Raw genomic sequence first — 19,122 nt, 5'->3', positions numbered from 1 at the left:
GCTCTGCCGCCCAGGCTGGAGTGCAGTGGCCGGATCTCAGCTCACTGCAAGCTCCGCCTCCCGGGTTCACGCCATTCTCCTGGCTCAGCCTCCAGAGTAGCTGGGACTACAGGCGCCCGGCTATTTTTTTTGTGTTTTTTTTTTAGTAGAGACGGGGTTTCACCGTGTTAGCCAGGATGGTCTCGATCTCCTGACCTTGTGATCCACCCGTCTCAGCCTCCCAAAGTGCTGGGATTACAGGCTTGAGCCACTGCGCCCGGCCCCTGAACTTCTTTATGTGTAATAGAGTGATATGAAGGCAGTGGACTTTGGATATAGATAGTCATGTATTTAAATGTAGACTTTCCCACATAGTTGATGAGTAACCTTGAGCAAGAGACCATTTAACCTCTCTGTCAGTTACATTCTCAGTAATATTGGGACAATAGGTAAAGTATCTAGCTTTATAAATTATAGCTGTTCTGCATGACTTTGAGCCCTTTACTCAGTTTATGAAAGGAGTTCTCTGCTGTCATATATATGATCTTCTTTCTTCATTTGCATGAAAAGCTGCAGACTAGTATACCCTCTGTGTAATTGTTCTCTCCACAGCCCTTTCCTTCCCAGTTCAATTAGCTATAAAAGTCTCCTGTGCTATCTCTGTGATGAGCAACTAGCCCAGGTTAAATACCGAGTCCATTAACTAAAGAGAGGCCTCTAGTTCGATTTCACATATCTGAGTTGTCCTGTGTTCACAGTGATTCATCTCATTCCTGTGCTGTAAAATCCCTTGGGCTCTGTCACTTAAGTTCCAGCTGTAGCCTTGTAAATTATTAATAGCATATATTTTTCAGTCAAGAAGTTTTACAGTGCTACTCAGTGTGGTTAGAATAGGATGGTAAATATAGGTCAAATTTTATTTCATGGTCAGGATGACTTTTTTTTTTAATACTAATGTGGATATCACTTTATTTAATGCAACATAATTTTGGAGGAGATCTTTTTCTAAGGAACCATTCTGTACTCTTTCTTAGAATAGTTACTAATTATCTGAACTCATCCATGTTTGATTGCCTATATTAATATGAGTGGCAAAGTGACTATTTTGCCATAAAGTTAAAAAAATTATATAAATGAAACAGCAATGTGACATCATTGTTTTGTTTTATTGTGCCTAGTAGATAATATCTAAAACATTTCTATGTATTCCTCATTTGCTACTTCCAGGTGTTCAGTGATATTATTACAGGTTTTAACTGTTTCTTTGTGTATTTTGTTTTTTGATATGTATATTTGATTGGTTTGTTCATCTAATCAAACAATGTCAATTTTTTTCTTTTTCTCATCTTCTGATTAGGATTTCTGGCAGGTACTGATTCAGCAGCATGTGCTTTAAATTACTTAATGCTCCAAAATCCATAGTAATGCTTCAGGAACAAAAGCTCAGTGCATGATGCGTATGTCCCTGCCCTGCTCCCTTCAGAATGATTTCGTTCCTGTCACTTTAAATTAACATCCTTTATCTTTAATATGACAATCCAAGCACTGCACAAGTCCTTGAGAATTTAATACCCAGCATGATTGAAAAGGAAGTTTTAACATTATATGTTACACAAAAGGTTAAGAAACGTTGTTTTAATCACTCTTATTAAGTATAAGAGGTACTTATTAATTGAGTCACTTAAATGGTCTTACTTGGAGGCCAGGTCTGGTGGCTCATGCCTGTAATCCCAGCACTTTGAGAGGCAGGGGCAGGAGGATCGCTTGAGCCCAGGAGTTCATGACCAGCCTGAGCAACATAGCAAGACCTCATCTCTATGAAAACATTTTAAAATAGTAGTAGTCCTAGCTACTCAGGAGGCTGATGTGGGAAGATCGCTTGACCCAGGAGTTGGAGGTTATAGTGAGCTATGATTGTGACACTACTCCAGCCTGGGTGACAGAATGAGACCCTATCTCTAAAACAAAAACAAAAGTCTTATTTGGGATATTATGTTCCTACTTGAACTGTAACTGATGAGACAACAGTAACTTCAAGTTAAAAATTATTCTTTTTTTTCTTTTGAAATTTCTTACATAATAAATACAAATAAGCAGTTGCTTGGTTGCACTTTGTGCAATAAAATAACTTAAGGGGAGATAAATGGGACACCTAGAAAAACTGTTATTTTGCTTTTCTGAGCTAATCAATGACTTTAACTTGGAAAAGCAACTAAATATTTGGAGAAAACCATGAAAAGAATATGTACTTATAGGCTGGCAAAGGAGATCTTCAAGGACACTGCTAAAAGTACTTTTTAAATGGATCTTTGAAGGCTTGGGCTCTTTAATGGTAATTTATAAATTATTAAAATAAAAGATTACTCTCACATTTCTGGTGGTTGGCAGTCTTAAAAATATAAATTAAGCTGAATTGTAGTAATTAAATATAAATTAAGCTGAATTATAAACACCGTTTGGTTTAAAATAGCTAATGATATAGCTAACGAAGACCACAGGGTGCCCTTTATTTGTATAGTACACTTTTTCTGTACTTCTTTGTTTCAAAAATGGAGCGTATTTTTTTTTTTTTTGAAATGGAGTCTCGCTCTGTTGCCTAGGCTGGAGTGCAGTGGCGCAATCTCGGCTCACTGCAAGCTCTGCCTCCCGGGTTCATGCCATTCTCCTGCCTCAGCCTCCCGAGTAGCTGGGACTACAGGCGCCCACCACCACACCCGGCTAATTTTTTTGTCTTTTTTAGTAGAGACAGGGTTTCACCGTGTTAGCCAGGATGGTCTCGATCTCCTGACCTCATGATCCGCCCGCCTCGGCCTCCCAAAGTGCTGGGATTACAGGCATGAGCCACTGCACCCGGCCTGGAGTGTATTTTTGGTAGTCTCCTTACCAAACCCTCAAATTAAGTATCCTATTATTGGTACAATAGATTATCTTCCTAAATACCTTTGCCTTTAACTGCATTCTGAACCAAACCGACAAATACATTAAAAATTATGTCAGAGTAATGTATGGATGATCCCATTATCAATGTTTCTAATCCTGGGAATTCTATTTTAGAGTACCAAGTAGATCTGGTGAGACACTAACACCTGTGATTGAGGCCAGCCACTTCCGGTTCTCTAATTATGGTAGGACAGTTTGTAGAGGGTAGCTAAGAACTCTTCCTCTCCTTTAATAATTGTATGGCTTATGGCTGGAAGATTTAAAATGGCTGGACTTGGATAGGTGTCCTTACTAATTAGGAATAGATTCGAGAGGCAGCAGTTGGGAAGTGCTTAAAAGTCTCTGGAATCTGCAGCATTAAGTAGTCAACATTAGGTGACAAAAGAGCACCAGTCTTCTTTAAACTCTCGCTATTTAAGGTAATGTCCTTGGTTGATCAGGGATTCAAAATCAAGCTTTTCTGTATTCTTAAGGCTATCTTATGAATAAACTTTTTATATTAAAGAATAATAAACCTTTTTCTTAGGTAGTGGGAGAATTGTTTAGCTATATTGGGTTCTATGAATATCACTCATTTTGGTGGCACTAGTATGAATCCTTTAAGCTTCCAAAGGTCAATGAACAGTTACTTTGTAGAAGAGGCATTTCTTGCTTGCTTCCTTGCAGTGACTTGTTCTTTGCATGCTAAGTTTCTATTGCCTGTGGAAAGTCTGGGATCATTTTGTTTTCCTGGTACCATAGAGTGCTGTTCTTCAGATGCAGTTTATTAATGCTGTCAAATACTTAGACTGCTGTGAGGAGTATCCATAATGTCTCTTTCCAGTCTCTGAGTTCCACCACTACTAAAGTTTGTTAATCTAACCCATGTGTTTGATTATTTAAGTTGATAAAATAAATAATAATGTAATCATTAAGTGTGCCAAAGGAGGGTGTAGTTTACTTAGTTGTCTCAAATATTCAGACTCCTATTAAAATATCTTTAAATCCATTTTTATTTTAGATTATGTTGTGTTTGAATTTGGGATCAATGAACCCATTTGATTTATCATTGTTGGTTTGAAAACATAAACATGACTCACCATTGCATTTCTTACACCTTCATCTTTAGCTTTTTCATCATAAAACAAGATTCAAAATTCACTTTGCTATCAGTTTTCTTTAGTTCCAGGCTAACTTCTTTTTTCTTATATTTTAGCACATTCTAGCATGTTTTAAGGTCACATAATTAAAGTTCTATAAGAGGTATACTAAACAAGTTATTTCTCCTTCTATTCTGGTAAAACGAGTTCTCAACTTAGCCTGAACATCTATTTATGATCTTTGGTTGTAGAGAATGTGTGAGGATAGTCCTGTATTTGCATATTTGTTTTTGGCATGATGTATTTTTTAAAATTCTAAACTTGAATGAAAAACTTCACCAATTACAGATTAATCTAACATTTATTAATTAAAAATTATAAAGAACATTACACTCTTGAAGTGATGCACATTTCAAAATGATTGAAATATGCATTTGAGTAAGTGAAAGCCTTAAAAAAAATGTGCGCTTGGACTTTCTTTCCTCTTCAACTTCAAGTTAAGTTAGCAGATACAAACTAAGCCCCAAGGTCAATATTTTATGGTAGTGAAGTACTTCAAAAATATTCAGTCCTGATTAACGTTTTCCAGAAATTGGTAACAATATAGATATCAGTGTGTTCCTGTGCAGTTGATACAATGTAACATAAAATGATTCATGACATGGGCTCTGGAGTCTCCTGCCACTTAATAGTATTGTCACCTTTGGCTACTTATGTAACTTCTCTAAACCTGAGTGTTCTTATCTGTAAAGTGCAGATAATAGTATGCAGTGAGGACTTAAAGAGATAATGCAAATATAAAGTACCTAGCACAGTGCCTGGCATTTACTAAAGAGAGTAAATCAGATGAGATCCTAACACCTGTAACTGAGGTCAGCCACTTCCAGTTCATATACTTCCAGAATATGCGAAGTATAATGCTTAAGTTCTTCATGGTCTTTAATGGTGTCTTTAATGGTCAGTGGTCCTTAAGGGATACTTATAAATGTTTGTTTTCAAAATTGATTTTAAAATCCTTCATCAAAATGGTTTCCTGGGAGGTGATAGTTACTAAAACAGTTTAGATCAAGGTTGTGAATGGTGATCCTCAGAGTGAAACTTTAAGTTTTGTTCTTATGATACATTTTTTTCTCATACAAATTTTTTCCAAGTGAAAGAAGGTGAAATCACTATATTGACTTAGTTTTCAAGATTTTTACTTGAGATTGTTTTTACATTAAGGGGTAGAGAAACCTTTTATAACCCAAGTGACTAAAACCAACACTGCTGCTCATCTCAGGACTGTTCTTTTTAGCACTGATCCATTTGAGTGGCCAAAGTTCAAAATTAAATTCTTAGATTTAGGTAGCAGATAATCAAGTCATAGAACATAGATTCCCCTGCTCAAAGCTGTTTTGAAGCTAGTATGCAGAAATGACATGGTAGAAAATAGTAGAGTTGAAGATTTTCTCCTTCCAGAGTTTTGATAATACCTCATTCAGATGCTGAGTATTAAAACAATCCTTTTCAGTAAAGTTGTATCATTTCTTTAAAGTTAATGCCATTCCAGTAGACTTTTAAAATGTTTATTATTGCTTTTTAATCAAACCATCTGCCACTGTTTTTTAAAAACATCTTCATTTGTATCATCTTCTCCGAAGCCATCTAGTTAATGAGATGAGAAAACCTTTGCATTCCAGGTATTTGGAATTGTTCTCACAGCTGAGGTGGTTAGAATTGGGACTGAAAAGAGAATTGCTTTCTGCCATAGTGAAGTTTACAGTATCTTAAGCATTCACCTTCCAGTTTGTTGCACAGTAATTTATGTGTGTTTGTCTCAAATGCAATATTACCTTTGGAAAACTTAGAAAAAAATTTGACTCAGAAAGAGGAATCATAAACTACTTCAAATTAGAAGCATTTTGATTTCATTGTTATCTGACATATCCCCAAATTCTACCTTTCTGCAAGTTCAGAGATGGGGTAGGGAATAAGAGTAACATATTTTAGCTGTGCAACATTTTTAATTTGATTGGAAATAGTGTGATTGTTTAAGATTGATGTTTTACCAAGGCTTTGGCATCAATCCATGCACCAACTAGATAATGAAGTGTGAGCATTAATTGCATGGGAAAATTGCTGAATTTTCTCTTTCTAGCACCCCACCACATACCTTGACCCCAACCTTAGGTAGAAATACTATTTATCATTTGGAAATGATATGCCAAAATTGTATTTTCCAGAAGAAGCATATTATCATTAATTTGTTTTTGATGTACAACCTCAACTATTACTCAAGGGATTTAGATAGACTATGAAATGTATTTCAGCAATGTGGAGAAATATTAACACTAAAATAATCCAAAGATTTCAGTCCCATAAAGGATGACACTTTAATTTAAATAGTAAAGCTGTGTTCTTCATCAGATTTTCTATATGCCAAAGATGTTTTGAATTCTAGATGATATGTAAACATTGATTTTGCAGACATAGTCTATCAACTTCTATTAACTAGAAAAAGTTTTTTTGAACTTTATAACTTGAAAATTAGATCTTAACTAGAAGAAATGAGAATAAGTTTCTAGATGTGATTTCTCTCTTTGGTTTCATATACTTGAGTCCCAGAAGGCAAAATTATTAACCCTATTTTGATCAACCCTGTAACTAGTTAGGATTTACTGTTTGAGCACACTTAGCACTCATGAGTCTGGAAATCCCAGTCCCAGTGCCCCTCATGGCACCGGCAACTTTAACCATGTATTTTATAAGTTTATGTGATTGGTCAGAAACCAAAGTGTGGGTGCTTCAGCATAAAGTCATCTGGTACAACAATCTAGGTTTTTGACTCACTGTGAAGCGTACCATTTACACACGTGTGGTGTATAATTTGCTATATAATAAGTTTACTTTCAAGTCTTTCTGCTTATCTAAAAACTGAAAATATTGAGGATATGGTACAGTTGAGATCAATATCAGAAACCTGTAATAATGTCCACTTGCCTTTACCTGAGATCAGTAATTTGAATGTGTTGGTGATACTGTACCTACAACTACATTTTAAATTTTGAAATAAATAAGATCTAAGACTAGGTCATATCAGTGAACAGTGAAACAGTTATATTTTATTCATTTAAGTTAGTGAGCACATTGCTTTAAAACATTTTGCATAATTTTGTTCTCTAAAAGGAGTAACATTGGTCAGTAAATTGAATAGAACTACCTCTGGGGCAGTGAGAGGAAATGAACATTATTACCAGTCTGATAAGATTATGTTCTTCTTGGAATATGCCTCCTTATCACCCCTGAAGTGTATAAATGGTGTTTGCTTAGGGGAAAAAAATGACTTAAAATTTAGTAAAGGATTAAACACCATCCAACATATTAAATGAAGGATCATTTTACTTGACATTTTCTTTCTTTAAAAAAAAAAAAATTATTTCCATAGGTTTTAGGGGAACAGGTGGTATTTGGTTACATGAGTAAGTTCTTTAGTGGTGATTTCTGAGATTTTGGTGCACCCATCACCTGAGCAGTGTACACTGTACCCAATTTGTAGACTTTTATCCCTCACCCCCCTCACCCTTCCCCCAACCCCCGAGTCCCCAAAGTCCATTGTATCATTCTTATGGGTCTGCATCCTCATAGCTTAGCTCCCACTTATGAATGAGAGCATACGATGTTTAGTTTTCCATTCTTGAGTTACTTCATTTAGAATAATAGTCTCCAGTCCTATACAGGTTGTTGCGAATGCTATTAATTCGTTCCTTTTTATGGCTGAGTAGTATTTCATTGTGTACATATTCTACAGTTTCTTTATCGACTTGTTTACTGATGGGCATTTGGGCTGGTTTCACATATTTGCATTTGTGAATTGTGCTGCTATAAACATGCGTACGCAAGTACCTTTTTTGTATAATGACTTACTTTCCTTTGAGTAGATACCCAGTAGTGGGATTGCTGGATCAAATGGTAGAATCAGGTCTTTGATTAAACACCAGCTAAGAAGCAGCCATAGGCACAGAATAATCTAAAAGTTTGTTTTTTAGTAACTCCCATTTCCTCCTAAATTTTGACATATTTATTTTATGTTCTTCCTAGCTTTGAATAACTTGAGAGATCAGATTTGATGGTTTTATGATAATTTTTGTGTCTAATTACTGTCATGAATTTTGTAAGAATCTTCCTCAGTTTTGGATACTCTATAAATTCACTTATAAATTCTTAAGAGTTAGTAAATAGATACATAATCCTAAATGTATCTGAACCACTCTTTAACAACAGCATGCCTCTGAAAACATACAAGTAACTTCTCTCCCTCTCTACTTCTTTACCACCTCCACTACAAAAGCATGGAAGAACAGTATAGAATTTTTTACTAAAGAATTAGAAACTGCACATCACAAAATGACATATAGACCAGTGGAACAGAACAGAGACCTCAGAAATAAAACCACACATCTACAACCATCTGATCTTTGCAAAACCTGACAACAACAAGCAATGGAGAAAGGATTCCCTAACTAATAGTGTTGGGAAAACTGGCTAGCCATATGGAGAAAACTGAAATTGGACCCCTTCCTTACACCTTATACAAAAATTAACTCGAGATGGATTAAAGACCTAAAAACATAAAAACCCTAGAAGGAAACCTAGGCAGTACCATTTAGGACATAGGCATGGGCAAAGACTTCATGACTAAAACACCAGAAGCAATGGCAACAAAAGCCAAAATTGACAAATAAGATCCAATTAAACTAAAGAGCTTCTGCACAGCAAAAGAAACTATCATCAGAGTGAACAGGCAACCTACAGAATGGGATAAAATGCTTGCAATCTACCCGTCTGACAAAGGGCTAATATCCAGAATCTAGAAGGAACTTAAATAAATTTACAAGAAAAAAACAACCCCATCAAAAAGTGAGTGAAGGATATGAACAGGCACTTTTCAAAAGAAGACATTTCTGCGGCCAAGAAGCATGAAAAAACCTCATCATCACTGGTCATTAGAGAAATGCAAATCAAAATCACAGTGAGATACCATCTCATGCCAGTTAGAATGGCGATCATGAAAACGTTAGGAAACAACAGATGCTGGAGAGGATGTAGAGAAACAGGAATGCTTTTACATTTATTATATATTTTAATTTTGTAATGATCAGAATAAAATACTAAGCAATAAAAATGAACTACTGATGATTACAGCATTGATGAATCTTCCCCACATTATGCTGAGCCAAAGGAGCAGGACACCAAACTATATACTAGTGATACCATTTATATCAAGTTCTAGAACAGGCAAAACTCATCTATGGTGAAAATATGGTAGAAATTTATTATGGAGGGGCATAAAAGAACTTTCAGAAGTGATGGAAATGTTCTATATCTTGATAAAAACATGTATTATACATTAGATTTTTGCATTTCAACATATGTAGATTTTCCTTTAAAAAAAGTAACAAATCTTGAACTCTAGATGATATGGATATGTTTGTTTTCTGCAGAGATGGGATTAGCAGTTGTGAAACTACTTTTTGTGTATTCTAAGCTTGAGTAAATATATTTATGATAATGGGAACCAGGTTTCTCATTTTTGGAGAGGGTAGTAACAAGTGCATGAGGGATAAGACTAAATTGTATCCTAGGAAGGAATTATAGTTATCAACATGAATTCATAGTTTGTGACAGATAGATATGAACCTAATCACGAAGAAACATCAGCCTAATTCAGAATGAGGGATATTCTACAGTATAACTCACCTGTGCCCTTTAACACTGTCAAGGTTAAGAAGTACAAAGAGATGAAAAAAATGACAGAGCAGGGAACTCCAAAACTACATCCCTCCATTAAACCAAAAATTAAGCTGCCAAAAACTGTCGGTTAACTTGTTCATATCTGTAGAATCTAATCAAAGACTTAAAACAACCAGGAGAATGCTTTAAAAGAAAGAAGCTGCTAAAATTTGTTCAGAAAACATTGTATTTTAGCTTACCTGGTGACCACCCCAACTCCCCAGTGCAGTGGCAGCCATAAGGATGGCGGCCCATGTTCCTGACAGAACTTGCTGGTGTCAGAACGAGCAATGTGGATCATGTTCTTGGATGACTCTAGATATGGGCATCAGCCTGTCTGGTGGCTCCCTAAGGAATCAGCTTTGAGGCTTGCCCTTGTTTCACCTGCTTCAGAGCTTTTAGGGGGTTGGGGCAGCAATTGTCAAAAAAATTTAAAGGTGAATAATACTCACTGTAGCAGCCTGGGATAAGCAGCAGACAAACCAATTAGCCTGGGAAGGAAGAGTCTTTGTAAGGAGATACATGGGAGAACAAGTGATTTGAAATGCTTCACCATATACAGGGAAGTCTAAAAGGCTTAGGGATGAATGAATGCTCAGAAGAAACCTTAGAAGATCCTGAGCTTTCATGTGTGGCTGACATTTAAGCCCCAAGCAAGCAGGAATCTTAAGGTTAAGAGAGAGTTGTAAATGGTCTTGCTAAATAAGCATTGAAGAAATGCCCAATGCAGAGCCAACCTGAAAAGATCCAGAGAGTATTTTTCCCCCTTTGGCTCCAGGCATTTAAGGAAACCTGTCAAATCACTAGTTGCTCACTAAGGTGAACAGACTTGAGTGACAACATGTGACAAAGAATATAATCTTTACAAGAAGAGTTTAATAAAGTCACTAAACAAACAAATATAACCCCCAGTAAGTAGCAACAACAAATCCTGAGGAAGGGGAAGAATGCGATTTCGAGAGTTATCACATTATAATATACAAAATGTCCAGTTTCAACAAGAAATTATGTATACATAGAAACAACAAATTACAGCCCAATCACAGAAAAAAAAAAAAATAGGAAGTATCCTTGAGGAGGCACAGACATTATACGTACTACTCAAAGACTTTAGATCAACTGTCTAAAGTATAGTTAAGTAGCTAAGAGGAGGATGATGTATGAACTAACAGAAAATTTCGATAGATACATATAAATTATTTAAAAGGTACCAAATAGAAGTTCTGGAACTGAAAAGTACAGGAGCTGAGTCAAAAAATTGACTAGAGGGATTCAACCGTCTAACTTGAGCAGGCTGAAGAAAGAATTAGTGAACTTGAAGATATAGGTCAATTGATATTATCTAGTCTGAGGCAGAGAGGAAAAAGAATGAAAAAAATGCGCAGAGCTGAAGAGACTTATGCTTTAAAATGTTTATAGTGGCAAATTTTGTTGTATGCATTTTACTGCAATTTTTTAAAAATTACAAAAATGTAAACGATTTGGTACTGGCATAAACACAGACAATGGAAGAAAACTGAGAGTCCAGAAATAAGCCCACACATCTGTAGTTAATTGATTTTCAACAAGCATGTCAAGACAGTGGTAAAAGGTCATACCATTTCAACAAATGGTATGAGGTCCACTAGATACTCACATACAAAAGAATGAAGGTGAACCCCCTACTTCACATTATATACAAAATTCAACTCAAAATGGATCAATAACCTAAAAAAAAAAAAAAAAAAAAGCAAATGCTGTAAAACCCTCAGTAGAAAACTAGGGGTAAATCTTCGTGACCTTGGATTGGTAATGAAATATTAAATATAACATCAAAAGCACAAATAATAGATAAATTGGACTTCACCAATATTTAAAACTTTTCTGCATCATAGGACATTATCAAGAGTGAAGAGGCAACACACAGAATAGGAGAAAATATTTGCAAATATATATACGATAAGGATCTAGTATCCAGAATATGTAAAGAACTTAGATTAGAACTCAACAACCAAATGAGAAATAACAAATTCAAAAATGAGCAAAGGATTTGGATAGACATTTCTCCAAAGAAGATATACAAATTGTCGACAAGCACATGAAAAGATGCTGAGCATCATTAGGTATTAGGCGAACGTAAATAAAAATCACAATGAGATACCATGTCATATCCATGAGGATGGCTATAATTTTTAATAAAAGAAGAAAGGAAGTACTGGTGAGGATGTGGAGAATGTGGAATCCTCTTACATTGCTTATGGGAATGTAAATGGTGCTGTAGGCCCAGTACTTTGGAAGGCTGAGGTGGAAGGATTGCTTAGAGCCCAGTAGGTCAAGGATGCAGCCCTGATCCGTGATTGTGCCACTACATCTCATCCTGTGCAACAGAGCAACCTCCTCCTGTCTTAAACAAAAAACAACCAGCTGAGCATGTTGGCTCATGCCTGTAACCCCAGCACTCTGGGAGACTGAGGCACGCATATCGCTTAACTCCAGGAGTTCAAGATGAGCCTGGGCAACATGACAAAACCCCATCTCTACAAAAAATAACAAAAATTGACCGAGTATGGTGACATGTACTTGTAGTCCTAGCTACTGGGGATGCTGAGATGGGAGGATCACCTGAGCTGAGCCCCAAAGGGCGAGGCTGCAGTGATCCAGGATCATATCACTGCACTGCAGCCTGGGTGTCAGAGTGAGACACTATCTCAAAACAAAACAAAATGAACACCAAAAATATAGAGCGGCCATATGACCCAGCAATTCCTGTCCTTAGTACATACCAAAAGAATTGACAACAGGTACTCAGATACTCGTACATGAATAACCAAAAGGTGGAAATAACCTAAATGTCTTTGAGCATATGAATAGATAAACTGTGGTATATACATACAATGGGATTTGGATCATAATCTCAAAAGACACAATCTCAAAAGATCAAAATTCCTTGTTACCTTGTTATCTTTATTTGGGAGTTAAGTATAGCTTAAGGATCTGTGTATGGGGGCTGGGTGTGGTGGCTCATGCCTGTAATCCCAGCACTTTGGGAGGCCATGGTGGGCAGATCACGAGTTCAGGAGATCGAGACCGTCCTGGCCAATATGGTGAAACCCCATCTCTACTAAAATACAAAAAATCAGCCGGACATGGTGGCAGGCACCTATAATCCCAGCTACTTGGGAGGCTGAGGCAGGGGAATCGCTTGAACCCGGGAGGCAGAGATTGCAGTGAGCAGAGATTGTGCCACTTCACTCCAGCCTGGTGACAGAACAAGACTCTGTCTGAAAAAAAAAACAAAAACAAAAACAAAGGAGCTGTGTATGGATTCCAGATTGACAAGGGGTGAACTTGTGGACTTAATTTTAGGTATCAGTAATTTTAAATGTCAACTTGACTAGATTAAGGAATACCTAGAAACCTGGTAAAGCATTATTTTGGGTGTTTCTGTTAGGGTGAGGAGATTAGTGTGTGACTCTGATTGGATTTAGATGGGGACAATCTGCCCTCAATGTTGGTGGGCACCATCCAATCAGCTAGGGGTCTGGAGACAACAAATGGGTCTCTGTGAGAGCTGGGGCAGACTTTTCTCCTGCTGCTTTGGATATCAGAAATTCGATTTCAGGAAAGTGTATTATCACAGCATTGATTGTGTGTAAGCATTGTGCGTTTATGTAAAAACGTTGAAACTTCCTCAGTAAATGAAGAAATGACCTTTTTTGTACCTCTGCATTTGTGAAAGATAAAATTTCTCAAGATCTCAGCGCTTTGGGCAACTGTGTATGCAATGATGACCCATTGTGGTTTTTAATTGATCTCATCAAAAGACTTAGGTTTGTTCTCAGGGTATTTCAGATGACTGCAGCTATAAAGCTGGGGCACATACAATTACAAACTGTAGTGATAGGCATTTATACATTTCCCCTTTGAGCCATTTCTTTATGAACATGGTGGTTCTGCTCAAAGTCTTCTGTCACATTTTTATGTTTCTCAAATCCCCTTTAAAAATGTAAGCAAATATTTTTAAAGAATTTTTATTTTTTCCAAAATTAGGATTTTAGACTTTAGGGATTTTGATCTTTGGGGATTTCAACATTTGGGATTATGGTGTTCAGTGTGTATTTTGGGGTGATTATGATCAGCACCCCATATAGTGGAATATTATTTGGCAATGAAAACGAATTAAATGTTGATTCATGCTACAACATGGTGAACCTAAAAATCATTATGTTCAGTAAAAGAAGCCAAACCTAACAGGCCCACGTACTGTGTGGTTAAATGGTTAAAATGGTGAATTTATCACAATCAAAACCAATAAACCTCTACAGGAAAAAATGAAGGACAAAGAAAGGCTGTTCCCTATTAATGGAGATGAAAAAACATGATAACTAAACAAAGTTTATGATTGTGGATTACATCCTTGATCAGGGTGAAAGTAGCTATAAAGGAAATTATTGGGACAGTTTGCTAAATTTGAAAATGGACTGGATTTGGCCAGGCACAGTGGCTTAAATCTGTAATCCCAGTACTTTGGGAGGCCAAGGTGGATGGATTACCTGAAGCCAGGAGTTCGTGACCGGCCTGGCCAACATGGCAAAACCCGTCTCTACTAAAAATAGAAAAATTAGACGGGTGTGGTAGTGTGTGTCTGTAATCCCAGCTACTCGGGAGGCTGAGGCTTGAACCCAGGAGGCAGTGGTTGCAGTGAGCTGAGATCACGCCACTGCACTCCAGCCTGAGTGACAGAGCGAGACTCCATCTAAAAAAAAAAAGACTGAATTAGATAATAGTATGTGAATCAATACTAAATTTCCTGGTTTTATTAAATGTATACTGTGCTATAAATTATGTATCAGAATTACATTTTGGGGATTTTAGGCTTTAGAAATTTTGTTCTTTGGGGATTTCAACGTTTGGGATTGTGAACATTAGAGAATGTCTTTGTTCCTAGGAAATCTATGCTGAGGTACTTAAGTATAAAGGGACATGATGTCTTCAATTTACTTTCAAAGTGACACACTGAAAAAATACAAGGCAAATTGTGTAATATGTAAACTGTTGGTGAATTGGTAAAAAATATATAATAGTACTTCATACTAATCTTTCAACCTTTCTGTCAGTTTGAAGTTATATCAAACTTAAATTTTGTTACCAACAAAATTAGATTTGTCCTTGTGTTACCTTCTCAGCATCAGCATGGCCCAGATGATTGTTAGAAAAGGAATGTTAGGTATGCTTCTTTGACTTAGCTTCCTCATTTCACTCTATCCTTAGACTTTTGTCTGTTTCTCAACCTGTAGCTTCCACTATGTTATTTATTTTAATTATAGCAATTTCCCCATAAGCTTATTACATCATTATTATTATTAGCTTCTATACACATATATTGTTATGGCTGGTAATGGTCAGCCTTTGGGGACCTATTCTCATTTTGTAGTATTTTTTCCTGTTCACATATTTTGCCTTTGCAGTACCTTGGGTAACGTAAAAAGTGCAACTATTTTTTTTTTCTTTTATTTTGAGAAATTTAAATACTAACTTCCTGGTGGAAGACTTTGCTGTTCTAGTTCTCATCCAGTAGCTTTTTTTTGTCTGAAATTTCTGTTCAGTCTCTTGGTAGAACATCAAGTGTGGTATGAGATCTGACCTTAATAAGAACATACTGGACTATGCTCATTTTTGTTGTCAACCGAAATAAGTAATCTCTAAATGCTATCAAGCAGGACTATGATTTCTGTCAGCCACAAAAGAAGTCAGCAAAGTTCTCCTAAGTAGAAGTGCCATCAAAACCTAGTACTGTGTTATTGGTGTTCACCTATGGACTTTACGCTGTCCATAGCTACTGTCTCTTATGAACAAGTAAATCTAGTAGAGGCTATTTTGAATGAGTTTATTGAGAAGATCATGCAAACTGACTTCATGATGATTCGTGTGGTACTTGCATTTTCAGTTGGTTAACCAGTTTTCTTTCCTTTGTGGTTTATGATGGGATCTCCACTAGACAGAGGTAACCCATTGGATAGTTGTGTAACTGGATGCTGGTGTGATGGTGCTTGTTGGTTTAGTTTTCATGATACTCCTCTTGAAGTTATGCCTGCAATGCTGCCTCTTACTTTATGCTTGCATGACATTATTACTTTGATTGTGCTTTATTGGTTTGGGTTTTTTAAATCTATTTTTTTATACTCAGAATAATTCCTTAAATATTTTTGGTGGTCTAGAACTTGTGGAAATTAGTTTCAAGTCTAACTTTTTGGTGGATCCTTTTCAGTTTTTGAAAATATATTCAATGTCACAACTAAGTTTATGCTTTGGCTAAGAATTCAGAAAATAGAGTAAGTTTGTTTAAACACCCAGGAAGAGACCACTTGCCAGGCGGACAGTTACCACAGCTGAGAACTAACTTTCTTTGTGAGATTTATAGATTAAAGAAAAGAAATATATATTTAGAGTAAAAACCAAGTTGTAGGAGACAGTTTCATCAAATAGCTGAAATTTAGGAGCCTCCATTAAAGTAACAGTAGGTATGATTAAATCGTGCCGAAAGTGTGCACAACTGATGTGGCATTGTATTTCAGAGACGCTGTTCACTCTGCATACTGTTGTGTATTCTGAAGCTAAGATTCTTGGGGTTATAAAGTAAAATTCGTACTTCAGAAATTGGTTTTCTGAGCATTTGTATAGGCCTCGGAAATAGTTGCTCACTTCTTTCTTATCACTATCAGTCTAGTTTTTCTTGGACAAAACTGATTTCCTTTTAGTTTTTTCATGTGTTTGTTTGTTTATTTGTTTACTCCACTTATACCTCTGTAGAAGAAGGCGGATTGTTTTTCAAACTAAGAAACAAAACCTGTTCTGAAGTGGGCCTGTATATGTGCAATGGCAGAGGCTTCTAACGTTGAAATTATTTTCTAATGTTCATATTGAACCAGTGTTAAAATGAAAACATAATTTTTGTCTTGAAATTTTCATCATCTTGAAAACTGTAAAGGATCCATTGATTTTGAATGGCCATCAGAGAAATGCTTATGGTAAATAGCATAAAACTGTCAGATAAATGGTGATTCATCTCTTACTATTTATATTCTAATTCACTTATATATTTTTGTCTTTTGTTGGAACCCATACATTTTATAGAAAATTTCCCAGGAACGAGAAAAATTTGCTGATGAAGGCAGTATATTTTACACCCTTGGAGAATGTGGGCTCATATCCTTTTCAGACTACATTTTCCTTACAACTGTTCTTTCCAGTAAGTATAAATGTTTTCTTTTTCCATTTGTACAGTGGATACAGGACTATAAACATAATTGTTTATATGTTTATAAAACAAGACATATTGGTAGAGTTAATGAATTATAAGTTACATAAAATTTCATTTGTTTTTAATTTACTATAACTTGTGTATAGAACCACCTGAGAGAGTCAGAAAAAAGAAAAAACTAAAGTATCAAAGTAAAGTTAAAAACAAAACAAAACAAAACAAAATGACCAGGCACAGTGGCTCACACTTGTAATTCCAGAACTTTGGGAGGTCAAGGTGGGCAGATCACTTGAACTCAGGAGTTCAAGACCAGCCTGGGCAACATGGTGAAACCCCATCTCTACAAAAGCATACCTGTAGTCCTAGCTACTCAGGAAGCTGAGGTGGGAGGATAACCTAAGCCTTGGAGGCAGAGGTTGCAGTGAGCTGAGATCATGCCACCACACTCCAGCCTGGGCAACAGAGTGAGACCCTGTCTCGAAAACAACAGCAGCAAAAAAACTAAGAAGTGACATCTACCTTTAATTGTGTGTAACTCTGTATTCTGTCGAGGTGAGTCATGTATTGCCTACTACTATATCCTTCCTTAACTTACTGCTTCTCCAATAAAACATATTTTGATCTATCATTTCCTCTACTAAAAAAGAAATTGGCTTGGTTGACCTAATTGAGTTGTCTTCGTTTTTTAACCTTGGAGGAATATTTCTGAAGACACAAAACTCAATTTTGACTCACTTAGAGGACTGAGGAGTTCCTGGTTTTTTAAAAGTATCAATAGCTTTGTTGATTAGTATGCTACTCTAAGTGATTTTTAATTTTATTTCTTTTTGGTGTGACTTTTTTTTAACCATTCGGAAAAACTAAACAAAATGTTGTGTTCATAGCTCTCCATGTGTAGTCTATTAAAATTTACCTAAGGTGAACCAGAGTTCAGATTTGTATGTTTGAAAGAAGTGATTTTCAATTTTTTTTTTTTTGGTCTGGGACATACCAAAAAAAATAACCATCTCTTTTTCACCTTCTCCAAGCCAGCCATCTGTAAACATAAAGCTACTAGAAGATAGTTTTTAATAAGTGGCATATACATGTCCTGCCATGACTGTGACCACTTTCATTCTTACTCCTCTGTGCAAGGATTGACAAGGAAATATATATATATATATATATATATGCCTTGCCACAGCTGACTTTGGGACACCAAAATGTCTGAATAAATTCATACGGTGGAGCAGTACCCTGGCAATGAAAACACACACTGATTTGTTATGAAAATCCAAAATGACTCCAGCAACATACAACTTAAGATCATAATGTGCTTTCAAAAGCATCTCTAGTTCAGATCCTAGCCCCACCATTTCTTAGCTTGTGATTCGCGGGAAGACAATTGATTTGTTCTTCTGTTTTGTCTGTAAAATGAAGAGGATAATAATATCAAACCCAAATTATTTGAGAATGATGACATCATGAATATAAAGTAGCTATTAATAGTTTAGTGCCTAGTATTTAGTGGAAATCTGTCTTGGTTTTTATTTTTTTATTCTGTCAAAACATGTTACTTTGTGTCTGATTTTTAAAGATCCATAAACCTTATCTTTTTAAAAAAAATAAATTGGTGGGAATCTTTAAAACATTTTTGTGACTTTGAACAGAATTTATTATACAGCAAATAGGCATGATGTAGCAGAAAGACTATGGCATTAAATGAAGAGACCTGTATTGGTATGTAATGTGTACTTGTAAGTAGTTCTAGCAAATATTTGTTGAACTGAAATAAGCTTTGAACTTGTATCCACTGCTTAGTCCTGTTACCTTCGTTTCTTTCCAAATGTCAGAAGGAACACAGAACAAAACCTTCAGAGTACCTGGTACATCGTGTAGCTCCCTTAACCGCTTAAAAGCATGTTTTTAAAAAGTCACAATGACCCTTGGGTTCTAGAAACTCCTCCAAGTAGCTCTGCCATTCCCAGCACATTTACTTCATGGTGCTCAACTCCTAGTTTGAATGTGGTGAGTGATTTACAATAAAGTACTTACTGGGTAAGTTACTTTCTGTATTTGTCAGGAATGAAGAAAATAGAATCAGGGTATGATTTTAAGACTCTCTTTATCACTGTT

At 36.1% G+C, this 19,122-nt stretch overlaps 1 protein-coding gene across 3 annotated transcripts in view; it reads left to right on the top strand.

Annotated features, from left to right (window-relative positions):
• The window catches only part of MICU1 (mitochondrial calcium uptake 1), a 255,950-nt gene that overhangs the window by 100,280 nt on the left and 136,548 nt on the right, over nucleotides 1-19,122 (top strand). For all 3 annotated transcript variants that reach the window (XM_026455328.1, XM_026455329.1, XM_026455327.1), the window contains exon 6: nucleotides 16,881-16,995. In XM_026455328.1, the coding sequence (XP_026311113.1) occupies nucleotides 16,881-16,995 (115 nt within the window). The remainder of the gene's footprint in view (nucleotides 1-16,880; nucleotides 16,996-19,122) is intronic.

The sequence above is a fragment of the Piliocolobus tephrosceles genome, chromosome 9 (assembly GCF_002776525.5).
Source record: "Piliocolobus tephrosceles isolate RC106 chromosome 9, ASM277652v3, whole genome shotgun sequence".
Lineage (NCBI taxonomy): Eukaryota > Metazoa > Chordata > Mammalia > Primates > Cercopithecidae > Piliocolobus > Piliocolobus tephrosceles.
Note: the sequence above shows the minus strand (reverse complement) of the source record. Positions and strands in the feature narration are given on the sequence as shown.